At 34.7% G+C, this 22,831-nt stretch overlaps 6 protein-coding genes, 1 non-coding gene and 1 pseudogene across 8 annotated transcripts; 3 read left to right on the top strand and 5 right to left on the bottom strand.

The window, feature by feature from the left end:
* The first annotated feature begins 1,836 nt into the window (after window positions 1–1,836).
* LOC130494799 (dormancy-associated protein homolog 1-like) lies at window positions 1,837–2,686 on the top strand. 2 transcript variants are annotated; one of them, XM_057004780.1, is made up of 3 exons: window positions 1,837–1,994; window positions 2,121–2,319; window positions 2,415–2,686. In XM_057004780.1, exons 1-3 carry the CDS (start codon window positions 1,904–1,906, stop codon window positions 2,449–2,451), a joined length of 327 nt encoding a protein of 108 aa, XP_056860760.1. In that variant the 5' UTR covers window positions 1,837–1,903; the 3' UTR covers window positions 2,452–2,686. The 2 variants fall into 2 exon arrangements, with proteins under 2 accessions (XP_056860760.1, XP_056860761.1); XM_057004781.1 differs by having other exon boundaries at window positions 1,839–1,994; window positions 2,127–2,319.
* A 143-nt stretch (window positions 2,687–2,829) lies between these two features.
* LOC108836993 (mitochondrial arginine transporter BAC1-like) lies at window positions 2,830–5,871 on the top strand (annotated as a pseudogene).
* Window positions 3,832–3,903, bottom strand: TRNAK-UUU (transfer RNA lysine (anticodon UUU)). The gene has a single exon. It is a non-coding gene; the product is annotated as a tRNA-Lys (tRNA).
* Window positions 5,872–5,967: 96 nt separating the features above from the next.
* On the bottom strand, window positions 5,968–6,840 carry LOC108836994 (squamosa promoter-binding-like protein 3). The gene is made up of 2 exons (XM_057004779.1): window positions 6,420–6,840; window positions 5,968–6,256 (listed from the first exon to the last, which is right to left on the bottom strand). The coding sequence occupies exons 1-2, from the start codon at window positions 6,740–6,742 to the stop codon at window positions 6,160–6,162; spliced, it is 420 nt and encodes a 139-aa protein (XP_056860759.1). The 5' UTR covers window positions 6,743–6,840; the 3' UTR covers window positions 5,968–6,159.
* A 2,339-nt stretch (window positions 6,841–9,179) lies between these two features.
* On the bottom strand, window positions 9,180–10,319 carry LOC108845375 (uncharacterized). The gene is made up of 2 exons (XM_057006394.1): window positions 9,380–10,319; window positions 9,180–9,313 (listed from the first exon to the last, which is right to left on the bottom strand). The coding sequence occupies exons 1-2, from the start codon at window positions 10,317–10,319 to the stop codon at window positions 9,180–9,182; spliced, it is 1,074 nt and encodes a 357-aa protein (XP_056862374.1).
* Window positions 10,320–13,996: 3,677 nt separating this feature from the next.
* On the bottom strand, window positions 13,997–15,322 carry LOC130509125 (F-box/kelch-repeat protein At4g39560-like). The gene has a single exon (XM_057004778.1). It carries the CDS (start codon window positions 15,264–15,266, stop codon window positions 14,055–14,057), a length of 1,212 nt encoding a protein of 403 aa, XP_056860758.1. The 5' UTR covers window positions 15,267–15,322; the 3' UTR covers window positions 13,997–14,054.
* Window positions 15,323–15,527: 205 nt separating this feature from the next.
* Window positions 15,528–18,865, top strand: LOC108846273 (DEAD-box ATP-dependent RNA helicase 21-like). Its single transcript, XM_018619496.2, has 2 exons — window positions 15,528–17,545; window positions 17,836–18,865. Exons 1-2 carry the CDS (start codon window positions 15,595–15,597, stop codon window positions 17,844–17,846), a joined length of 1,962 nt encoding a protein of 653 aa, XP_018474998.1. The 5' UTR covers window positions 15,528–15,594; the 3' UTR covers window positions 17,847–18,865.
* LOC108845376 (B3 domain-containing protein At2g33720-like) lies at window positions 17,978–18,520 on the bottom strand. Its single transcript, XM_018618596.2, has one exon. The coding sequence runs from the start codon at window positions 18,518–18,520 to the stop codon at window positions 17,978–17,980; it is 543 nt and encodes a 180-aa protein (XP_018474098.2).
* Window positions 18,866–22,831: the final 3,966 nt, after the last annotated feature.

Here is a 22,831-nt window from a genome sequence, read left to right on the forward strand (position 1 = left end):
CTAGATTTGACGCACTGGAAACTTGCAATTTGCAAACAAACAAATCCTAAGAGAAGTATATGATACTACTGCAAAGGCTACTTTACTAGGAAAACATGGTTAAAAGTGCTGAAGTAGTAAGAAAAAATTTATTTGGGTTAATTAATTGGGAAAATTGCCAATAGAGAACAAAAAAACAAGGGTGTTGTCCCCTTGGTATAAATCTATCTCATAGTTGTCCTATTGGTATAAATCTTTTCATAATCCCAAAATTAACCTTTCCTTAAGTAATTTAAAATCAAATTAAAACGAAATTAAAAGGTTTATATACATTTATAATGAAAAAACTATATAAAAAGATTTCTAAAAAGCAAAAGAAATGAGTAGAAACATTCTTTTTAACATAGCCAACAAAATTCTTTTTAACATAGCCAACATTTTATAAAAATTGCTTACAAAGTTTTATTTTTATAAAATGTTTAAAACGTTAATAAAACTTTAATTAAATAAAATTTTAAAATTTATAAAAATAAAAATAAAACTTTACAAAATATTTTTGATAAAAACTTTAAACTAACTTTATAAAAAACATTTTACAAAGTTTATTTTATATAAATTTTAAAATGTTTGTAACCTTTTAAATTTTATCAAACTTTTTAATAAAAATAAAACTTTTAAAAATGTTTTTAATAAAAATTTTAATAAAAATAAAATTTGTAAACTTTATTAAAAAAAGAAAAAACTTTACAAAAAATTGTACCTAATTTCAAAACACCACATGTTGTATAGATATGTATCATAGAGAACAAGAGTTTGTGAAAAAAAAAAATCAAAAGAAAAACTATGGAAAAACCATAGATTAATGAAAAAGACAAGGGAGAATCATTTTTAAAAAACTTTGACAAGTAAAATCGAAAATAACACGTTTTAGGAAGTTAGAATATTTTTAGGAGATTTTTAGAATATTTCCTTAACTAAAACTTTCATTAATTTTCGCAAAAATCAGGTAATCTTATCCGTAGAAGGCGCCTTCTAAAAGTTTAGAACATTGAAAAAAATCCAGAACACGCTTTCTACTTTTAATAGACGGAAGAGTAAACTTTAGAAAACACATTCCGCGAAATTTAGAATACTTAATAAAAGTAGAAGATGCTTCCAGACGAAAAGTAGATAGCTTTAGGATTGGTAGAATGCGCATTCTACATTTTTAGAAAATTAGTAAATAGTAGAATGTACGTTCTAAAAATAGTAGATGAACATATTTATTTTAGAAATCGCTTTCTACTATACCATTTTCCGTAGAAGGCACTTTCTACCTTTAGTAGAACGTATTTTCAAAATTTTATTTTATGAACTTTTTGAAGAAAAAAAAAATACCAGCATGTGTATATAGGTGTTTTATTAACTTTTATATTTTTGATATTTTTTTTGTTTCACAAAAATATTTATTTCATTAATTTTCAGAAATACAAAGGGTAAAAAGGAGAAAATTTGGACAAAAAATAATTTATACCAAGGAGACAACATCCTTGTTTTTTTGTTCTCTTTTGGCAATTTTCCCTAATTAATTAGATAAGGAAATGAATGAGAATTAGTTGGTAAAACAAAAGAGCTGAAAGAACTTATGCAAAAAATAGGAAAGTGAAAATAAGACAATAAGGTCTAGATAAATAAAATCTACTTTATTTTGTTTATCTAGACCATTTTGTTCAGACAATATGGTCTAGATAAATAAAATCTACTTTATGCAAATATAAAAAGTCCTTTGATATTTTTCCATTGAATTACCAATTATTTCTTTTTTATTTCTGTAGATATTTTGTGGGTGAAAAATAAGATATTTCTCTAAAAATGAGATGAAGAAGCCTCACTATGCACATCACACTTGACATCATTCACTACTAATCAACAAAAGAAAAACAAGATGTGGGATGAAACTGTAGCTGGACCTAAGCCGGAGCATGGCCTTGGCCGCCTCCGCAACAAGATTAACGCCCAACCCATTGACATCAAAGGTATACAAATATATTCATGCATGCATATGTATGCTTTTGGTGATTATATAACGAGTCAAGCTCTGAACCTTTGTATGCAGTTTTTTGCATATAATAATTAAAAGTTAATTATGTGATCATGAAAAGGTGCAGGAGAAGGGAGCAGCAGCAAGGCTATGCCTGCGGTGGCCGGGAGTCCTGGAACTCCAACGACGCCAGGATCGGCACGTAAAGAGAACGTGTGGAGGAGTGTGTTTCATCCAGGAAGTAACATCGCCACCAGAGGAATGGGCACCAACCTTTTCGACAAGCCCTCTCACCCAAACGCTCCCACCGTCTACGACTGGTACAATAACTTTGTTATAAATATCTAGAGTTTTCTTGTCGTTGCCCGGACAGTTCAGATCAGATCTAAGATGTCTTAACCGTTTTGCTTCGCAGGTTGTACAGCGACGATACTAGGAGCCAGCACCGTTGAGCCGAGACCGAGAGGGAGAAGTGCATGCCGGTGATGTAGTATATCCTGTTTCCATTTGCCACGTGTTTAATTTCAGTTTATGGCTGTATTCGCAACCTTTTTTTCTGTTTGTTGTTGTTAGTGACCGTTTGATTTCCACCATCTGGGTTGGTTTTTAACGGTGGTAATGCGTCCTCTTGTCTCTTTTAATGTTTCTACTGTTTCATAATAGATATATTTAACTTTTAGCTTCGAATGATTCAACTAAAAGATGAAATATAACTCAACTATATATGGTTAACTAGTGGGTCTCATGTCATTATTATACCGAAAAAGTTTAATCATAGTTAGTGTGACAATCAATTTCGATAGTGATTAATTATTGTTTATAACTGGTCAATCAATAATTTAGGCAAAAAAAAAAACTTGTCAATCAATGAGGTTAAGAAGATTCAAACCATATACATACACACTCCATCTATATGTGAATGTTAATGAGATATAACAAAATGATGTGGGTATCTACCATGAACTCATTTATAGAAAACCTAATTAAACATATGGTTAGATGAATGAACAAGCAATTATGATAGTGCTTGCATGACTGTGTAGTGGACATTAAATATATATCGTATATGGTATTGGGAAAAATAACACTTATAAGAATCAAATTTAACATTTTATTCAAAAAAAAAAAGTAACACTTATAAAATAGTACTCGGTGAAATGTTGATGCCTTGGCTTTGATGCAAATCATTGGCACTGCAGATTTCGGCTCTTCACGTCCGTAGTAACGATCTCAATCCCAATGAAACTTTGCGATACTCTTGAGCTTCATATTTTGCTCAGAACTCACAAGTCACAACATAACAGTATATCATCACTAAGAGGATAATTAATAAGATTCACCATCTATACATTACGCTGTGAATGTTTCGTAATGAACACGATCATAAGCAAATCCAATCAGGATTCATAACTTCCTCCTGAAGTTTAGTTAGCAAAATGATTTGGCATCACTTCATCTTGTGAAATTATGAAATGATACCATATCTTGCTGAACATATAAACCAAAACTACGATAGCATCTTTTACTCATATATATGAGTTCTAGGCGGTTCAACAAATTGAATTTATATTCATGCTCATATATAAATATAAATATATAATCCTAAAGTTTAAGGTTGTGTACGAATATCGAAAACAATATAAATACATATTGCTTAAAGTGTTTTTGCACCATGTTTGATGTGTTATCATCCCGAGTGGCTAAGTTGTAACATCCAGGATTCAAAGTATAATCTACTTTGTGTTCGAGCGAAGAAATAATATCCTACTTGTAAATAATTATGCACTTTTCTGTACTAAAAAGGTCTATTTCGCAAGGGAAGAAAAACAAGACGCCGTCTGTGGGGATCGAACCCACGGCCACGGGATTAAAAGTCACGCGCTCTACCACTGAGCTAAGACGGCTCTGTGTATCTATGGTTGTCGTTATTAATAAACAACTTGATTCTGTTTCTTTAATGAAATTCAAGAGAAGGCTTCTTTTTGGTCGGTGGCGTGGTGGGAAAGAAAGAGGAGGAAGACGACGATGGGAGAGGGTTTAGGGTTTTACAAGGAATACGTCGCCGGAAAGATGGCTTTGTCTCGCCACAGTCGCCGTCGGCCACCCTTTCGATACCATCAAGGTACTCAATTCTCAATCCCAGTTTCGACTTTGTGACTTTGTTTTTACTTCTTCACAACTGTATATATTACCAAGTGGGGTTATGTGTGTTTCAATTCAAAGTAGTATGCATCGATATATATATATATATATATATATATATATCTATATATATGTCACTTGTGTGTTGATTGTTACTATATATATATATATTGTTTTTTTGATAATAAGAACATCTCGTGTTGGCTGTACTTGGCTCATAACCCAAGCTCAATGAGCATTCTTCTATACTTGGGTTTGTTGCTTATGAGCTTTGAGGGTATAAAAATCATTTCTTTAGCATCACTCATGTTCTTTTATTTCCCTTTTAAGAGGTGAAGCTTGTTCTTTAGGGCTGGCGTGTCTTTTGTTTCTTCTTTCAGGTAAAACTTCAGAAACATAACACAGATGTGCAAGGGCTCAGATACAAAAACGGTCTGCATTGTGCTTCAATAATCCTGAATCTGAAGGAGTATGTTTCTCTCTGCACTATTCTCATCTCTTTCCTTCTTCACTTTAGCACCTAGCAAACATATCGAAAGACTGTATTTTTTCAGTGTCGATGGGAACTTACAAGATCCACTGTAATCACATTTAGGTCAAAGGACTCTATAGAGGAGCAGCAACATTAGTAGTTTTTTGGAATGGCCTTTGAAAGTTCATTGATGTTCGGAATATACTCCCAGGCTAAGCTCTTCCTGCGGGTATAAATCGCAGACCAGCTGATCTTTTCACTGAATTCTTTTATTTTCTTTTTGCATTCCAGATTTTATTTTTTGCATTGTTTTATTAAGGTAACTTGACGAGATGATGGGCCACGGACTAGAAACCATTGTCCCATCTGCTATGTTTGGTGGAGCTGTTATTAGCTTTGTATCATGTCCAACAGAGCTAGTTAATGTGAAACCTCTGTTTTTGTAACATGTTTTAGTTAATATCTTTGATGGTTTCCTTGGGAGTTTTAGGACATTTGTTTTCTACAGTGTAGAATGCAGATCCAAGGCACATATTCATACAACAGTCCTCTTTGATTGTCATTGCTGAGAGGGCTATACATCGAATCAAGCATTTAGGTTTGATGGGGATGTCTTTCAGGTAACAGGTATATTTCGCGGTGGTTCAGCAACATTGTTAACGGAATATAGTGTGCTGAAAATCCACTCGAGATTAGAGTGTTCTAAGCTGATTACATGGTTACTTTGGTTGACATGGGGATAGTAGTTCTCACCGGTGGTCTTGGAGGCATAGCTGTAAGAATCTCTCTTGTAGTGTTTGCATGAACTCCTGTCATAAAAAAATTGTTGCTATTGGAATCATCTTGCTACTGTTTCTATGATACAGTGCTAGTCAGCTGTTTCCCCTCTTGATATAGCAAAAAAGAAAAAAAAACCATTATCATCGACCAAAAAAGAAAAAGAAAAAAAACCATTATCCAGACTAAACTACCTAGAAAAACCCTTTGAAAGTGTTGAGATCAGTCTGTAAGCTCTTTTGATTTTTCCTTGTCTCCTTTGAATCTAAACATTCAATGATACTAAATAAAATACTATTTTGGCGCCTATGCAGATTCACAAGAGGGCTGGACTTAAGGGATGCTATGCAGGTTTGCGTCTAACCATATTGAGAGCATTCCCTCCTGCTAATGCAGCATCAATCGTTGCTTGGGAGTTCTTAATGAAATTGTTGGGAATCAAACCTGACTAAGATTAGTTTTAGAATCTAATATATATTTGTTGAGCTTTCTTGTAACAGAATACAGATGTCAAGAATCAAAAGTTTCTCCCACATTATTAATAAAAAAGTTGATTGAATACATTTTCTTACACATGTTCACCTTCAAGCATTTACTTGGTCTCAATGCATTTATTAATGTCTTAGGTTTAGCAGATAGCTTTTGATTGCATACATTATTGAGAAACAGAGAGAGAGAGGCACATAAGATTACAAGGAGCTTAATTAAAGAGAGTGACAGAAGAGAGCAAGCAAAGCCTGTTTCATTAACATTCAGAATCACGGCCGTTTTATTCATTTGTGCTCTTCCGCCTTCTCTCATTGTGTCCAGCTAAGCGTCTCCTGCAACTCCGCTTGGCTTCATCAAACTCACGCAGCTCGTGAAACCTTGTAAAACCAAAGTTAAATGTTTCTTTTTCTTGTTTTTGGTGGCTGTCGCAACGAGGTGAAGATATTTGATAAGAGAGAGAGAGAGAGAGAGAGAGAGAGAGAGAGAGAGAGAGAGAGAGAGAGAGAGAGAGAGAGAGAGAGAGAGAGAGAGAGATGTTACCTGCTACATTGTTGGCAGAAGCGTTGGTAACCACCAGAGATCCGAACAGCAGGAGCTTTGGCATGAAACTCGCAGACTTTGTGTCGTTTGTGGTACTGTTTGGCTCTGCTCATATCCGCAGTGCATCGCTCGACCTGACAAGAAACTCCACTACTAGTGCTACTACTTGTAGCTCTGCCTTTCTGCTTCTTCTCTATAGCCTCTTCTTGTTCCTGTTCTCCTCCGTTGTCTTCTTCTTCAAATGCATCCTCGTCTTCTTCCTCTTCCTCACTCATTTCTCTTAAACTCCTCTTTCCGTCTGCGTTGCTTCTTCTCACACTCATCTTCAAAGTATTACTCTCTTTCTCTCGCTCTTTCTCTCACATGAATGATATAACAAGAGGAGAAGATGTGAAAGTAAACGTTGGAAGAGAAGGACCCTCAAAACAGAAGTGGGAAGGATCTTAAGGTGCTTAAGTTGTTGGACCACAAAATTCACTCATTATTTTTTTATCTGTTTCTCTTCATGTACTAGCATGTTGTGTAAAATAAAGTACGATCAAGCTTTAGTGCTCTATTATTACTGTATTTATTTTTCGACAAAAAAACCCTAGAAAGAGAACGAAAAAAAAACATGGATTCACATTGCTCGAGTGATAAGAAGTTTTGTTGTTACGTTGTCTGATTTTACATTTTATAAAACTTAACCTTTACTCATTTAAACATTTATGTATAAGCCACACTTTCTAACTAGTACTAATATTTTAAACACCTTTCTGTAGTAATATTATTTTTGGTATGCATTTTTTTTTTAAAGAAACCACTAGACCACAGAGAAGTTTATTTATTTATTTATATTTACACGTTACAACCATCCATAATTCAGATTATGTATCTACTATATAATTAGGTGGCATAGTGTAAATACTGTATGTGTACAGAAAATATATGTGTAGAATATGCGCTAATGTTGATTCGAAAGCAAGGTTTAGCAGTTATTAAACTTAAGTTTTACAATGTGAAATGACTTTTTTCAGTGAAGAAGTTGATATTCGAAGTAGAAACTGACTACACATAGCTCATTGCTTTCTTATGAATCATATTCCATGTCCAATTCCTTTTGATTTAATGTTTCTACAATGAATATTTGATAACTGAAAATAAATGTTTGACCAAAAAAAGAATGTTTGACCAAAAGATAACTGAAAAATATAACCTGTATATATGAGCTACACATAATTTAAAAAGTCACCTGGATTTATTCGTAAATAGTGTGGTAGCCGACGATTAATTTTCTATTATATCATACTGATGATGCTTGGTGTCGTAAAAGAAACTTGGGTACAAAGGGAGAGGTTCTTCTGATTTATGGCATAGGGCCACTGCTACATTAAATTTCCAATTTAATTTCGTCTGGTGTAGATGATAATGTCGATAATCAAGTTAGCCTAGGGGCCACGAAACCAGAACTACATATATAAGAATGGTCCAATCTTGAACGTATTCACTTTTCAACTAGTAATATGTAAAATGAAGACATGCTAGCGAAACTGAACGATCAAAACAGCACAAGGCTTTGTTTTGTTTTGGTTTCATGGTTTGTAATCAACCATTGGAGAGAGTTACCATGCACAGAGAGCAATAAACACAAAACAAGTGATTGGAGTACCTTTTTACTACAAAAAGGAGTACCCTCCTACTAGACAACATTGTACGAAAAAAAAAACCTTTCTACTAGACAATATCATCATAGGTTATACATATATAAAGACGAATTAATCAAGCAACTTGTCTAAATAACCTGGGGGTAAAGTTAAAGTCTGAAATGATTTCACATGACATGATCTTAACTATGTCCACACAATTCATCTCATTATGAGAAGAAATCTAGATATGAAGATAAAATATAACTGAAATGGTTGTGAAAAAGTAATATTCTGCATGTGGGAAGCCTATCAATTTAATGAAAAATGAGAATAATGTTAATGTAGTGAGAGCAGAGAATTAAAGTGCAGAAAGTAAAAGACACAAGTTTATCTTTTCGAATTCACTAGAACAAGAAAGTCTTACACCAATCTTTTCTATTACAAGAATCCTTTAGGATTAGCCCAATCCTAAGCTAAAACTCACCCTAGAGTCTAGACTTTTGTTTATCAGGATCCTCCAACCCCGAGCTAAACTCCCCCTGAGTTCAGACTTCAATCTTCCACTTCTCGGAAGTACTTCACCAACTACGTCAACACCTAACGCAGAGCAGTGACACCAAAGACTTGATCACACAAGCAACACCAGAACGATCTCTCAACTTTTCTTCTTTTTAGCAGAGACACTTTTCTCTATGGAGGCACGTCCTCCTTATGTAGATAACCAGAACTTGCTCCACAAGTTCTTCCAAAAGCAACTTAAGCAACTTTCCATTTTCTCTTAAGGAAATAACTCTCTTGCCTTTTCCTCTTCAAGTAATACCGTTTACACTTAATGTAAATATTCCAGTAAATATATTATTTCTTCTCCAAGCTTATCAAGCCCACCGATATCACAAAACACGAACTCCAACTCAGCCCATCTTCATGACACACACATGTACTACCTCCTGTAGTACTTCACGAACTGATACAGAATATACATCTTCAATCTCCCCCTTTTTGACTATGCATGTGAACTCATCACCTCTGGACAAAAGACCACGTCTTCAATCTCCCCCTATGAGTCACATCATTGTCAAAAACTAATATGAAGATCTATATCCTCCAAAGTAAGGAGAAAATCTCATTCCACCATCTAAATAGTGATCAAATCTCCTAGACCACGTATTCCTGAGCCCAAATCCTCCATGATTAGCTCCTTGAACTGGCTTGAAACACTCACGTCGAATATGCCCTTGAACTCCACAAGAATAACATATAGGACCATGACTCCTCATACCATAAACACCATAAGCTTGCACCATCTGATTCTTCTCCCTCAGCAACTTGAAACACCTTGGCCTAATGTGCCAACCACACCACAGTGATGACAAACAGGCTGCCACTTTCGTGGAGATGTACTCTTCAATCCAGAAACTCTCTCTGGAACAGTCACCGTATCAGTTGCCGTAGCAGTACGCGTAGCAGTCGCGTTTTTCACATCAGTTGCAGTCTTTACTGCAGTCTTTCCATTGGATGTCTTCTCTGCAGACACCTTAACCTCTGGCTCTGTAGCAGACGTAGCTAAATCCCCAGTTTTCCCTGCTGATATAAAAACACCTTCAGCTGTAGAACATTCTCCTTGGTATCCAAGGCCACATCGATCACTCTTTCCAATACTGAGGAGATGATCTAGCTGCTTCGTCCCACCATTCAGCATCTTCAAACCCTTTTGAGTCTCTGCAAGTTGAGCACCAGCCTGTCGTGCTTCTTCTTCTTTCTCTGAGGCATACTTAAGTGCTTCAGCAACTTGAGCTTCTAGCTTGACCTTCTCCTTAGCCAGCTCTGAATTCGTCTCAACCTGCTTGAGCCAATTCTCATACAGCCTTTCATAATTCCCAGCAAGATCAAACTCTCCATCATCATCATCAGTTACAGCATCATCATCACCTCCACATGAAGACCCTGATGCAGACGCTGACGCAGATCCCGTTGCAGATTTTGTCTTAGAACCAGGAACAAAAGTTGTGAACGCCACCAAGTTCTTCAACTCCTTACCATCATTAGAATCACTCTTGGTGACTATCTTCTTCTTACGCTTCTGCAGATTTGTACATTCAGCTTGTACATGCCCAAAACCTTTGCATTCAAGGCACTGTGGAACCTTTGGGAAATTACCAAATCTTCCTCTTGTTCTTTTTTCCTTCATGTAATCATCAACCATGAACTCCATAGAAGATCTGTTTTGCCCATTCCTTGAAAAACGCTTCTTGAAAGGCAACTTAGCTCTCTCCATTGATCTTCAAGATCTACTTGCAACTATGTCCTTCTTTCTGAACCAGTTTCTGTCCTCACTCTCCCAGATCACACCAGTAACTTAGGTGACCCGCTCTGATACCACTTGTTAATGTAGTGAGAGCAGAGAATTAAAGTGCAGAAAGTAAAAGACACAAGTTTATCTTTTCGAATTCACTAGAACAAGAAAGTCTTACACCAATCTTTTCTATTACAAGAATCCTTTAGGATTAGCCCAATCCTAAGCTAAAACTCACCCTAGAGTCTAAACTTTTGTTTATCAGGATCCTCCAAACCCCGATCTAAACTCCCCCTGAGTTCAGACTTCAATCTTCCACTTCTTGGAAGTACTTCACCAACTACGTCAACACCTAACGCAGAGCAGTGACACCAAAGACTTGATCACACAAGCAACACCAGAACGATCTCTCAACTTTTCTTCTTTTTAGCAGAGACACCTTTCTCTATGGAGGCACGTCCTTCTTATGTAGATAACCAGAACTTTCTCCACAAGTTCTTCCAAAAGCAACTTAAGCAACTTTCCATTTTCTCTTTAGGAAATAACTCTCTTGCCTTTTCCTCTTCAAGTAATACCGTTTACACTTAATGTAAATATTCCAGTAAATATATTATTTCTTCTCCAAGCTTATCAAGCCCACCGATATCACAAAACACGAACTCCAACTCAGCCCATCTTCATGACACACACATGTACTACCTCATGTAGTACTTCACGAACTGATACAGAATATCTTCAAATAACACTCATAATAATAAGGAAGAAAATAGGTTTCTTACTAAGTTTATTTTCTGCTTTCTGGTGTCTTGATTAAATTATTAGGTTGAGACATTTTCGAATATAAGAGATAAAAGGGTCAAAACATTAACGTCGAAAATGGGTAGTAGACAACTCAGCTGTCACACTACTACACATTATTGTACTGCCTGTCAATTTTGATTGCATCTTTTTGTTTAGCATCTCATTCTTCTTCTCTTCTTTTTCCATATATTCTTCCTTATTTAAACTAGTATTAGATGGGTATATTTTTGTTTTAATTTTATATTTTTGTTTTTATAATCATAAATGTTTAATATTAATTTAATATATATTTTGTTAATTATATTAAATATGTCAAGTTACATAACTATACCCTTGTGCTATATACATTTTAGAAATCATTTTTAAACTTTATTCTTAACCTCTATAACATATTATATTTTCTTATTAGTTACCTAACATAATTAGTTAAAAATATTTATATCCAAAATCTCTAATTTAGAGAGGACCCGAAAATCAAAGTATCATATTCTATTAAATCTGGTCTACATACTCGAACGGTTCTTAAAAGTGTTATATCCAAAACCAATATCAAACCCAACCCGCAACGAAAATCAAACATAATTTTTGAAAAATGTTTGAAATTTTTTTTTCTAAGATATTCAGTTAAATATATATATATGTAAATGAGTTAATATGGTCTTCGCTAACTTTAAGTAAAATCATATTTAATAAATATTTTAAACGAATAATCTATTTAAAACCTATTAAATTAAATAAATTGATATGAATATTTATTTCTATTAAAAGTCTAGTTAAACCCGTTAAATTTCGTTAAGCATATAAAATAAATGTCACTAATAACCCGTTCCACCATCAATTAATATTAGTTAACTCTATTAAAAGTTCACTTAAAACCCATTAAAATCCATTTTAACATTATGTACTTTGTTAAACTATAAATTTAATTTATGTATATAACATTCACAATTTGAACAATTAATGTCTAGCTGATGCTATAAAGAGTAATTAACATATAACTTAACTATATACATAAATCATTCATATAAACTAACATGTTATATTAATCAAATAAAATGTGATGACAAAAGAAACAAATGTAACCGCATTTGTTATTAACAAATATGGAAATATTAGTTAAATTATTGACATATGTTTCTATAGTTATATGTTATGTTTGATGACATATGTCATCACATTTTTGGATTTGATAAACCCCAAAAAAGAAGGAATATTTGTTATTATATATATATATATATATATTATATATATATGTCGACATTATTTGTATTAGAAGAAAAAGGTGGTACCCAAAAATTTTGGGGTTGGAAGTTACAAAGGATATGTTGATTAGTAAAAAGTAATTATAGTTATGGAATTAGATGTAAAATATACTATTTAATTCAGGAAAAATAGATGCAGTTATATTTTATTTAGACCCAACTAATATTAATTGGACATGATCCAAAATTAATAGTATTGATGATGGATTAGTATGCAGTATTTATGCTACTACTATATAACTCTATTTTTGTAATATCTGTAGAGATAGAACTAACTCTTCAAGTCTGGAGTCTAGTTGGATGATCAGAGTTATCTTATACAGTTTAGGCTAATCAAGTTGACCACAGATTTCTTTTTTGTTTCTTACGTTTACAAGTTTGTAAAACTGTAAACTTCTGCTTTTTTATTGACAAGAAATATGCATGCATGAAGTCTATATTTTATTAAACTAAGCATTCATGTGTCAACAACATTGAACAATGTGATAGAATAAACCACGTGTTGAATAGATTTATAAAATTATGTGCTTCAGTTTTCTTAAAAACTAACTTTTGAAATAGAGTTAAGTTCAAAAAAAAAAAAGAAATAGACAATACATAAGAGAAGTGGCAGGGGAACCTTAACCTCTCCACGTGACAGCAACGATCAACGTTAATTCTGTGTTCTGCGTGGGGCCTTTTGTAGTACAGTACTCATTTATTTCTGCCACCTTTTCAGTTTGCTATGAGCTTCAAAGCTTCCTTTCTTCATTGATTCCCGATAAATTTTTGTTCCTCAGGAAATTAATTTACGACGATCTCTTATCCGTAATTTCTCACGAATCTTGTCTAAGAGAAATTTTTGATGAATTTCGACACTTTTTCCTTACGAAATGTTTCGTCGGGAAATATGCAATATATATATTCTTTTTTAAAAAAGAAAAATTCTTATTAAAATATAATCCAATTAACTAAATAAAAAGTTAAATAAAAATTATAATCGAAAATGATAATTAAATTATTTTTAGAAGCTAGAAATGGCAGGAGTCGAGAACGCGTTGGAGAAACAGCTAGGAAGCAACAATGCTCTCAGCAACGCGAGAGCCATTGCATCAGTTCAACAGATGAAACATGGAAGTGAACGTGGGAGATTCCCCGTGGAAGAACTCTGGAAGTGAAAGTTTCATCTTCCCTTTATAACATTTTCACCTCTAAAAAGATTCTTGTAGAATCAAGAGGTTGCAATTTTAGTCATCTCATCTGCTTTTGTGGCATTAAACATTGCTGCACCATTCATCGTAACACCAAAGAAGAAACAAACTGTCTCGTAGTTCAATGTGGCTGTAACCCCGTTTTCACCACCAAAGGTAAGCAAATTTTCATTCTGAATAATCAAATCATTTATATCGATCCAACCTTCACATTTTACCAAAACAAAAATCATTTATATCCATGTCTTCAATGGTACAAACCTGCTAGCTAGAGAATTGTATTGCGCGATCTGTTAATGTCAGAGCAAACGAAAAACTAACAGCACTAATTCAAGGAACTAGTATAATGTCACATTAATGAAGATTACGTGAAATAGAAGAACAAGAAGAAACACACTTGATAGAGTTAACAGAAACAAAGAGTATCTACCAATTAAGTCTGCTAATAAAAGAGAAAAGTATGTTCAAAGACTAACATTAATAGAAGACAAAATATAGAGGTCAGGGTCCATAGTGAAGACATGATCAATGCACTGGATGTTCCCCCAAATCTGGCCATCATCCTGGCGCAGCCGCCTCTCAAGTGAAATCTCAGCACACCAAACCTGCAACTTGTCCCCGAGGAGCACGCTCCAGAAGATGACAATGTTGCCAGCGGATTTGCTGATTTTGAAGCCCGGAACTAAGCCTAGGAGGCCGTCTGTGTAACCACGCTTGAGCATATGGCAGTTCCACACATCCGCACTCTCCCCAACGAAAAAGATTGTATCTTTGCTAAGGTCAAACTTGAGGAACCCTAGAAGATCTTCCAAACCGTTCACCTTGTACCACTCCATGCTCCCTTTCCTCACCCCACTCAAAGGGTCACACCACTTGATTCTCCCGTCAAAATCACAAGTGAATAACAATCTGTCTATTGCACAACAACAATCCTCTTTTGCGTTTAGAAAGAAATCATTCCACAAACCTTCTTCAGTCCAAAATTTGATAGAAATATTATTATCCGGCGGCCCAACCAGCTTGCCAACTTTACTGTTCATCACCGGATCAGGTATACACACTCTGCTCCAAGTTTGCGTCTTTGGATCGAAAACCTCTGGATTGTTGCCGGAGAATACAGTATCGCAGCCTCCCATGACGTATATCTTACCGTCTAAGACCCCAGCATTGGCTTCACAGCGAGCAAATCTCATGGAAGGGAGCTGGCTCCACGTGTGAGTCCGACAATCCAGAAACGAGACACACGATGTCTTCACAGCTTCTATCTCTCCTCCAATTACATAGATCCCACATCCCATGGAGACATAGGTAGCTCTGCGAGGAGATGGGAACGAAGGGATCGGGATCGGGATCAGCCTATTCCATTGTCCTCCTTTTCTGAGGATGAACCATCCCAGAGGGTTTGTGCCAAAATTAGTTCCCAAGCATACATAGATGTAATCTTCCCTCAAACCCATTCGAGATCGGGTCTCGTACATCTCAGCGGAAGACACCAGCGAGCGGATGCTCTTTGAGACCAGACATAAAGCCGCTAGGTCGGTTCTCGACACGCGGGCCAAGCAGTTTAGAACCATGTCATATGGCAAAGACATTAACCTACTACATGATGATGGAGGAGACTCAACCCTTCTCCTCTTCTTCTTTATGCGTAATTGCTCTACCGCGGAGGACATCATCGGCAGTTCAGTTTAGGGTTTAGTAATTTTGTGTTGTGAAAGGTCTTCTTTTATAAGATTGTCTACTAATTTTTATTTACCTTGGAAAAGAAGTATACGAAAAAGGAAAAGTTAATTATTTCCAAAAATAGTAAAGGTAAAATCAACCTGAGAAAATAGTGACTACTTTACAAAGTCCAAGAAAACTATTGGGCCTAACCGCCTAAAATCCCCGGTATAAATCAAACGAATTAAGAGAAGGGGAGAAGAGGGTTCGTTTGGTTGGTTGTATAAACATCTTCTTCAGCAGAGAGAGTAGCTCTGATTCTTATTCTTCACCAGGGAACCGATGAAGCGATCAATAATCGAAGTCATCGGATCGAATTCACTCGATTCCTTCAATGCTAAGAAACCTGTCTTCCTCACCAAATCTCAGCGCGAAGAGTTTGCCCTAAAACGCAGCCATGATCAAACCTTCGTTCACCGTCTCGGCCGCCGCGAACAGCTCACTCCCGACACTGAAGACTCAAACGTCCATCCCAGTACAGATCGGGACCTAGATCGCGACCTAGATAGATATAGTGGGAGGAGGGATAGAGATAGGGATCGTGAGCGTAACCGCCGTGAGCGAGAAGAAGAAGAAGAAGAAGAAGCCAAATCTCGCGAAGAGAAGGCGGCGCGTGTTGAGAAGACAATAGCTCGAGAGCGTGAGAAGGCTCTCGAGGCCATCAAAGAGCAGTACCTCGGAGTCGGAGGCAAGAAGAGAGTCATCGCAAGACCAAACGCCAAGTCCCGTTTCTCCTTCGACTGGGAAAACACAGAGGACACTTCAAGAGACACCAACGCTCTCTACCAAAACCCTCACGAAGCTCAGCTCCTCTTCGGCCGAGGCTTCCTCGCCGGCATGGACCGCCTCGCGCAGAAAAAACAAGCCACCAAGCACCAGAGAGAGACGAGACCAGAAGATGCGTTTGATTGGAGGGAGAAGAGACTAGAGGAGATGACCGAAAGAGACTGGCGCATCTTTAAAGAAGACTTCGACATCTCTTACAAAGGCTCCAAGATTCCTCCTCCAATTAGGAGCTGGGGAGAGAGCAAGCTAAGCTCCGAGATTCTAAGAGCTGTGGAGAGAGCCGGCTACAAGGAACCCAGGCCGATTCAAATGGCAGCTATACCGCTAGGTCTACAACAGCGTGACGTCATCGGCGTTGCAAAGACTGGTTCTGGAAAGACGCACGCTTTTGTCTTGCCAATGTTAGATTACATTACTAGACTGCCGCCTATGAGTGAAGAGAGTAAAACCGAGGGTCCTTATGCTGTGGTTATGGCGCCTGCTCGTGAGCTTGCTCAGCAGATTGAGAAGGAAACTGTTAGGTTTGCGGATTCTCTAGGGTTTAGGGTGACTTGTTTAGTGGGTGGTCAGTCTATTGAGGAGCAGGGGTTGAAGTTAGCACGAGGGTGCGAGATTGTGATTGCTACTCCCGGTCGTTTGATTGATTGCCTCGAGAGACGGCTTGTTGTGCTGAACCAGTGCAACTACGTGGTTCTTGATGAGGCGGATAGGATGATAGACATGGGTTTCGAGCCTCAGGTTGCAGCTGTGTTGGATGCGATGCCTTCGAGTAACTTGAAGCCGGAGAAGGAAGAAGAAGCGCTTGAGGAGAAGAAGATTTACAGAACCACGTATATGTTCAGTGCTACAATGCCTCCTGGTGTAGAGCGGCTAGCTAGGAAGTACTTGAGGAACCCTGTTGTCGTCACCATTGGTACTGCAGGAGGAGAGGCCACGGAGGGTTTGATATCGCAGCGCGTGGTTATGATGAAAGAATCTGACAAGTTCTCCAGACTGCAGAGACTTCTCGAAGAGCTCGGCGATGATAAAACCGCCTTTGTGTTTGTCAACACAAGGATAAAATGCCATTCTATTGCTAAGAATTTGGACAGGGCAGGGTACCGTGTCACGACCTTGCACGGTGGGAAGTCGCAAGAGCAGAGAGAAATCAGCTTGGAAGGGTTCAGAGCAAAGAGGTACAACGTTCTTGTTGCAACCGATGTTGTAGGCCGTGGAATCGATATTCAAGATTTGGCTCATGTCATAAACTATGACATGCCTAAACCTATACAGATGTATACACATCGTATCGGGCGTACAGGACGCGCTGGGAAAAGCGGTGTTGCTACTACGTTCTTGACTCTTTGTGATACTGACGTGTTTTATGATCTTAAGCAGATTCTTGTTCAGAGCAACAGTGCGGTGCCTCCAGAGCTGGCTAGACATGAAGCGTCAAGATCCAAACCAGGTACGGTTCCTGATAGACCCCCTAGACATAGTGACACTGTCTATATAAAATGAGTTGCTAGGCTCTGGATTTGTTCTTGAAGTGATCTCTTGGGTTTTTAGTCGCATGTTGTAGCTTTTACGATTTGTGGTTTGATAGTGAAGGAAGCAGTAATAAGTGGGATAGTTTAATTATTTATTTGATTAATACTGTCTTTTTTCATATACTTCTTTTTTAACTTAACTTCTTTTTTTCCATTGCTTTTTTCACATTAAAAAAAAATCAATGCTTTTGTTTATAACTTGCATAAGAAACCAAATGATGCAACAAAGGAGAATATGTTTACGACTCTGACACCAAGGCAACCACCAAAAGCAAACATGAACAACAACAACAACGAAAACAAAAACAACAACATATGAAAGAAGAATCTAGCAGACCCAGTTTAGGTTTCTATGGATCTGCAAGAAGGGGAGAGTAGGATGCTATGGTGACAGATCCTGAGCTAACTCCTGTTGGTGCCTGAGATGGCACTGCAAGAACAGAACCTGAGCTGACTCCAGTTGGTGCACGAGACAGCACGCTGAAATGAAGCTTCGAATCAGAACGATCCCAATACATTCCAATCTCATCTTTCTTCTTCAACACCCTCCTGATGACAAAATCAAAAAACCATCCACCGCTGAGAACATAGGATCCACGCTTGGTCAGTTTCGTTAGAAGAATCTGGTGCGTAGAGTCAGTATCGTGATCATACACGTCGACTGTTAACCCCGGGCCTTCTTGGACCATCTTTCGGTTACCCTCAGGGAGATATCTCACTAAGTGGCTATCGACGGTTCTGGCATTTAGAAGAAGACGGTTTTGGTGGCTACGATCCCTTGCAGTCAGTTTCTTCTTGATGGTCCATGGATCGGTGAAGAGAGTTAACTCTGTTGAGACGCCGTACTGCTCCTCCTCTTCTCTTCCTTCTTTCGAGAGAAGCTTAAGCTTCATCAGCGAGGTCTGTTTTTCCTCAGTACATGATATCTTGGCATCATCACTACTCTTAGGCCATGTTGGGTCGTACAAAACAGAGTCACGGAGCAATCAGTCTCTGACTCTGAAACAGGAGGTATCTCGGTGACAACACTGGGGATCAAGGAAAGTACGTCCTGAGTTAAATTTTGCGGATCTTGGTTCATTTTGGTTCAATTCCTCTGCACCGTGCAAGACTGCAATATAGAGAGCGAGTGACCAAAAAGTCATTTGAAATTATGTAGCTGGATCAAAGCTCTTTTATTTAATAATTGAGTTCAATAAATAAATTAAATTAAATGAACGCATAATTTGCATTTTTTTTTCATTCTTCTGATAAAACAATATAAACCGAAATAGAGAGATCGAAAATAAAAACTCATAGTTTGCATTTATATATAAACTTTTACCGAATAAATATTTAAAAACGCTAACAAAAAGACTTTGATTTGCTTTAAGAAAAAAAGTTTCCATTTCAGAATCATTATATAATAGATAACTATATTAATTATCTATTAATCTCTATAAATTTTAGCACATGATTTCAATTAATATTTATTTAATAGTTTATATAGGTTCATTAAAATTACACAATATTCATTTAAATGGGAAATAGATAATTTTGTATACTAATATACTTAAAATGAACTTATATATACAAAATAATATGCAAGATAAAATCCAAAATATAGCTCAAAATTACAAATATATATGTGACTAAAAAACTTTATCTAGATTTTCACATTTGTAAAACATATCAGAATTCATTATAAACAATTGATCGAATCACTATATTGATATTTTGTTTCATGATATCAATTTTAGTAATCATAATGAAACACTGCATACTTTTGAAACCCAAAATCATCCGGATATTGTGTGACAAATAATATTTTTCGAAAATGTGTCAAATGACTCTTATTTAGCAATTCTACATATATTATCATGTTATTTGCGTATAAATATATTTAATATCTAAAATAAAAAATTACAACAATGAAAAATAAGCACAATGTTAATAATATAACGCCGATAATAATAAGAAATTGAAGAACTAACCTGCACCACTCGATATACAATATGAAATTTAGAGAAACGATCTGAAAAAGTATTTAAGAAAACAAATTATTTGTAGGATTGTTTTTTCATGGTATGCTTATTTATACTGTGATTTTTTATGACATACTTCATTTGTTATAGTACTCATGTTACAGAATTTCCATATTCATATTCCGAAAAATGTTTACTATATTTCCTTAGTTTGAGATTTGTTGACTATTTTTGTTATACCGATTTAATATGCTGTTGAATTCAAATTGAATTACCATATTATCCAATAATCGATTATTAATTTAACTCGGAGTGAGACAGACTGTTCCGATTTGATGAATACAATCAATAATTTGGTTGACTGGTTAATATTAGTTTTAGAGCTAGTTTATTTTTGTCTAATGGCATAAATTTTCAAGTTTTCAATTCTATTCATACCTCTATGAAGCAAAAATGTTTGTGCAGGTTCCTTGCAAAGGAAACATAATACAAAAGCGTCATTTTCACATGTTGATCATACCAATTATAATAGAAACTAGATTTTGATCCGCTTTTAAAAGGGCAGATTTATTTTTTTATTTTAAATTAAAATTTTGATATTTGTTTTTTCTTTTTGATTATATTTGTATTTTTTGTAATCATATTTATGTATAAATTTTAAAGGCGGGTATATTTTTATTTTAAATTTAATTTTGATATTTCTTTTTTCTTTCTGTTTATATTTGTATTTTTTTGTAATAATATTTGTGTATAAATTTAAATCAAAATATATTTTATTAAATAATAGAAAATTTAAAAATTGATCTTGTATATGCACGGTTAAGGCTGAGTTGCGGGTCGAACTCGCCCGCTGACCCGCTAACCCACAGATTTTCAGTTTTGTTTTGGTTAAAAATATGTTCCGCACAATCCGCAAACAAATAATTTTGTGTCCGCATCTGCTTCGCTTAATTTTGTGGTCATCCGCGGGTTGTATACATATTTTAAAATCATTATTTAATTTATTTACTATAAAAGTATATTTGTAATAAAAAATTATACATGATTTAAATTTTAAATTATTATTTTTTAAATTCCTGTATTTTTAAAAATATTTAATTTTTTAATACTTTGGGGGTCGATGGGTAGCCGCGATCCAAAATTTACCAACCCATACTCACCCTGCATTAAAAAACTCATAACCCCATCCGCAAATTGATTTTTCAAATAGTTGGACCAAAAATAATTAGTTTGTGAAAGGATCCAACAATTTTTTTATGTATATTTTTGGGTAATGATTCATTTTTAATATTGTAGATATAGTTTGTTTAGATACATATTTGAAAGAAAATGAATCAATTTTCAAAAAAAAAAAAATTAGATTGTTTGTGTAGATATTTGAAGAATTAATTTTTAAAAATTAATATTCAAAATTTTATTTATGTAGTTTTATAATATACTTTCAGTATCAGCGGCGGGTATACTATCTTAAACTAAATAAAATGTTTTAAAATTAATCTAGTTTTGTTTTTGTATAATAATTTCGGTAACATATGTTTTCAAATAAAAAACACGTACATAAACTATCTGCAATATTATTGGATGTTGAGATATAATCTAAATTATAAAAAGTTAAGAATTTCCATAGTATATAGTATTAAGCTTGATATAAAATGTATTATATAGTTTTGTAACAATTACAGTATCAATACATCGATAATATTGTAAAAGCTATTAGTGTTTCTTTTTGTCGTTCATATTAATATTAATATTAATATTTAAATCCTAAACAGGTCAGCATAAACATATATACAAACTAAAATACAATCTAAAGTCAAGTAAAAAGAAAATATAAGCATCATCAACTAAAACTACACACATGTATTCCATTTCTTCTCTTTTTGCGTGAGAATGACGACACTTTATCATTTTTGATGAACCTTGATTTCTCAGAAAAGGATGTCAAACAAATGCTGACACCCTGAAATCACTACGATGAAATGTGTGTATGCATGTATGGTAATAATGTAGTTTGGTGGCATTTAGTTTTGACCTTTAGGTAAAAAAAATGTATGGGTAATAGATTTTGAAATCTTGTGAGGATAAAATAAATGTAAAGATAATAAATGATGAAATGCATAAATATAGGAACTAATCGTTAGATGGCTTAGCATATTTATAATATAGAGTGTAAGACTAAAAAAAAAAAAAAAATAAAAGGGTCCAAAACAACTTTTATAAGTAAAATTTTCAAAACTTATTCCGTTTTAATAAAGTAGATAGTTCTTGGAACAACTTTGTTATCAGACAAAACTTGATTTCTTTGTATAAGTAGTTGACAAAAAAACAAGTTTATCGGATTTGATGTCATATAGGCTGCAACCATTTTGTACTAGGTGATAATCTGCGTCTTACGCGGAGTGAAATTATTAATTTTGTTATTTATAAAATAAAAAGAAATTAGGTCTATTTAATGTGGACATCAATTTGGTTCTACGTTGGACAAATCCAAATTCAAAAGAATGGAGATCGATAATTTGCTTTAGTTGTGCCTAGATCTTGTTTACCAATATACTCTGTTTTAAATCATTTTTCTTGGTCACACAACTCATGTGTAGAGTTTTAGGATATTTAGGAAAATAGGTAAAACAATTTATAGAAATTATATTCAATTGATTTTTAATTTGATTGTGAGAGCGACACGTGACAATGTTGTTATTGTGAGTGCATTAAAGTTAATGCTCTTCTTTTAATATATAAGAAATATTTGGATTATGGGCTTAAAAAGATATGTGAACTTTGATTCAAAACCTTTTAATCATTAAAGTGAAAAATTGTTACTAAAATGTTCTATATATTATTTGGAAATTATCTAATTTTTATTTCTAAAAAAAAGTGAAATATTTATTTCTAAATACATGAAGAACAGATAAAAATATACAGATAAAAATATTATTTGGAAAAACATGCTAAACATATATAGATAAAAATGTTAAAAATATATAGATAAAAATATTAGGTTACAAAAAAAAATACTAACATTAAAAATCAAAATAATTTATTCATTGTATATGTTTCTTTGAAAACTAACATTTAGGTTCTAAAATATTTACACTTATGCTGTCAGAAAATTACAACTATTAAATATTAACGTTAACTAATACAATTTCAATGCAATTCAATTTAATATATATTCAAAATAAACATGTGATCCAAATGAAAACAGGAGGGTGGCCTTCATTGTTCTAAGTGTTTTTAAAC

This window comes from Raphanus sativus, chromosome 3 (genome assembly GCF_000801105.2).
Source record: "Raphanus sativus cultivar WK10039 chromosome 3, ASM80110v3, whole genome shotgun sequence".
Taxonomy (NCBI): domain Eukaryota; kingdom Viridiplantae; phylum Streptophyta; class Magnoliopsida; order Brassicales; family Brassicaceae; genus Raphanus; species Raphanus sativus.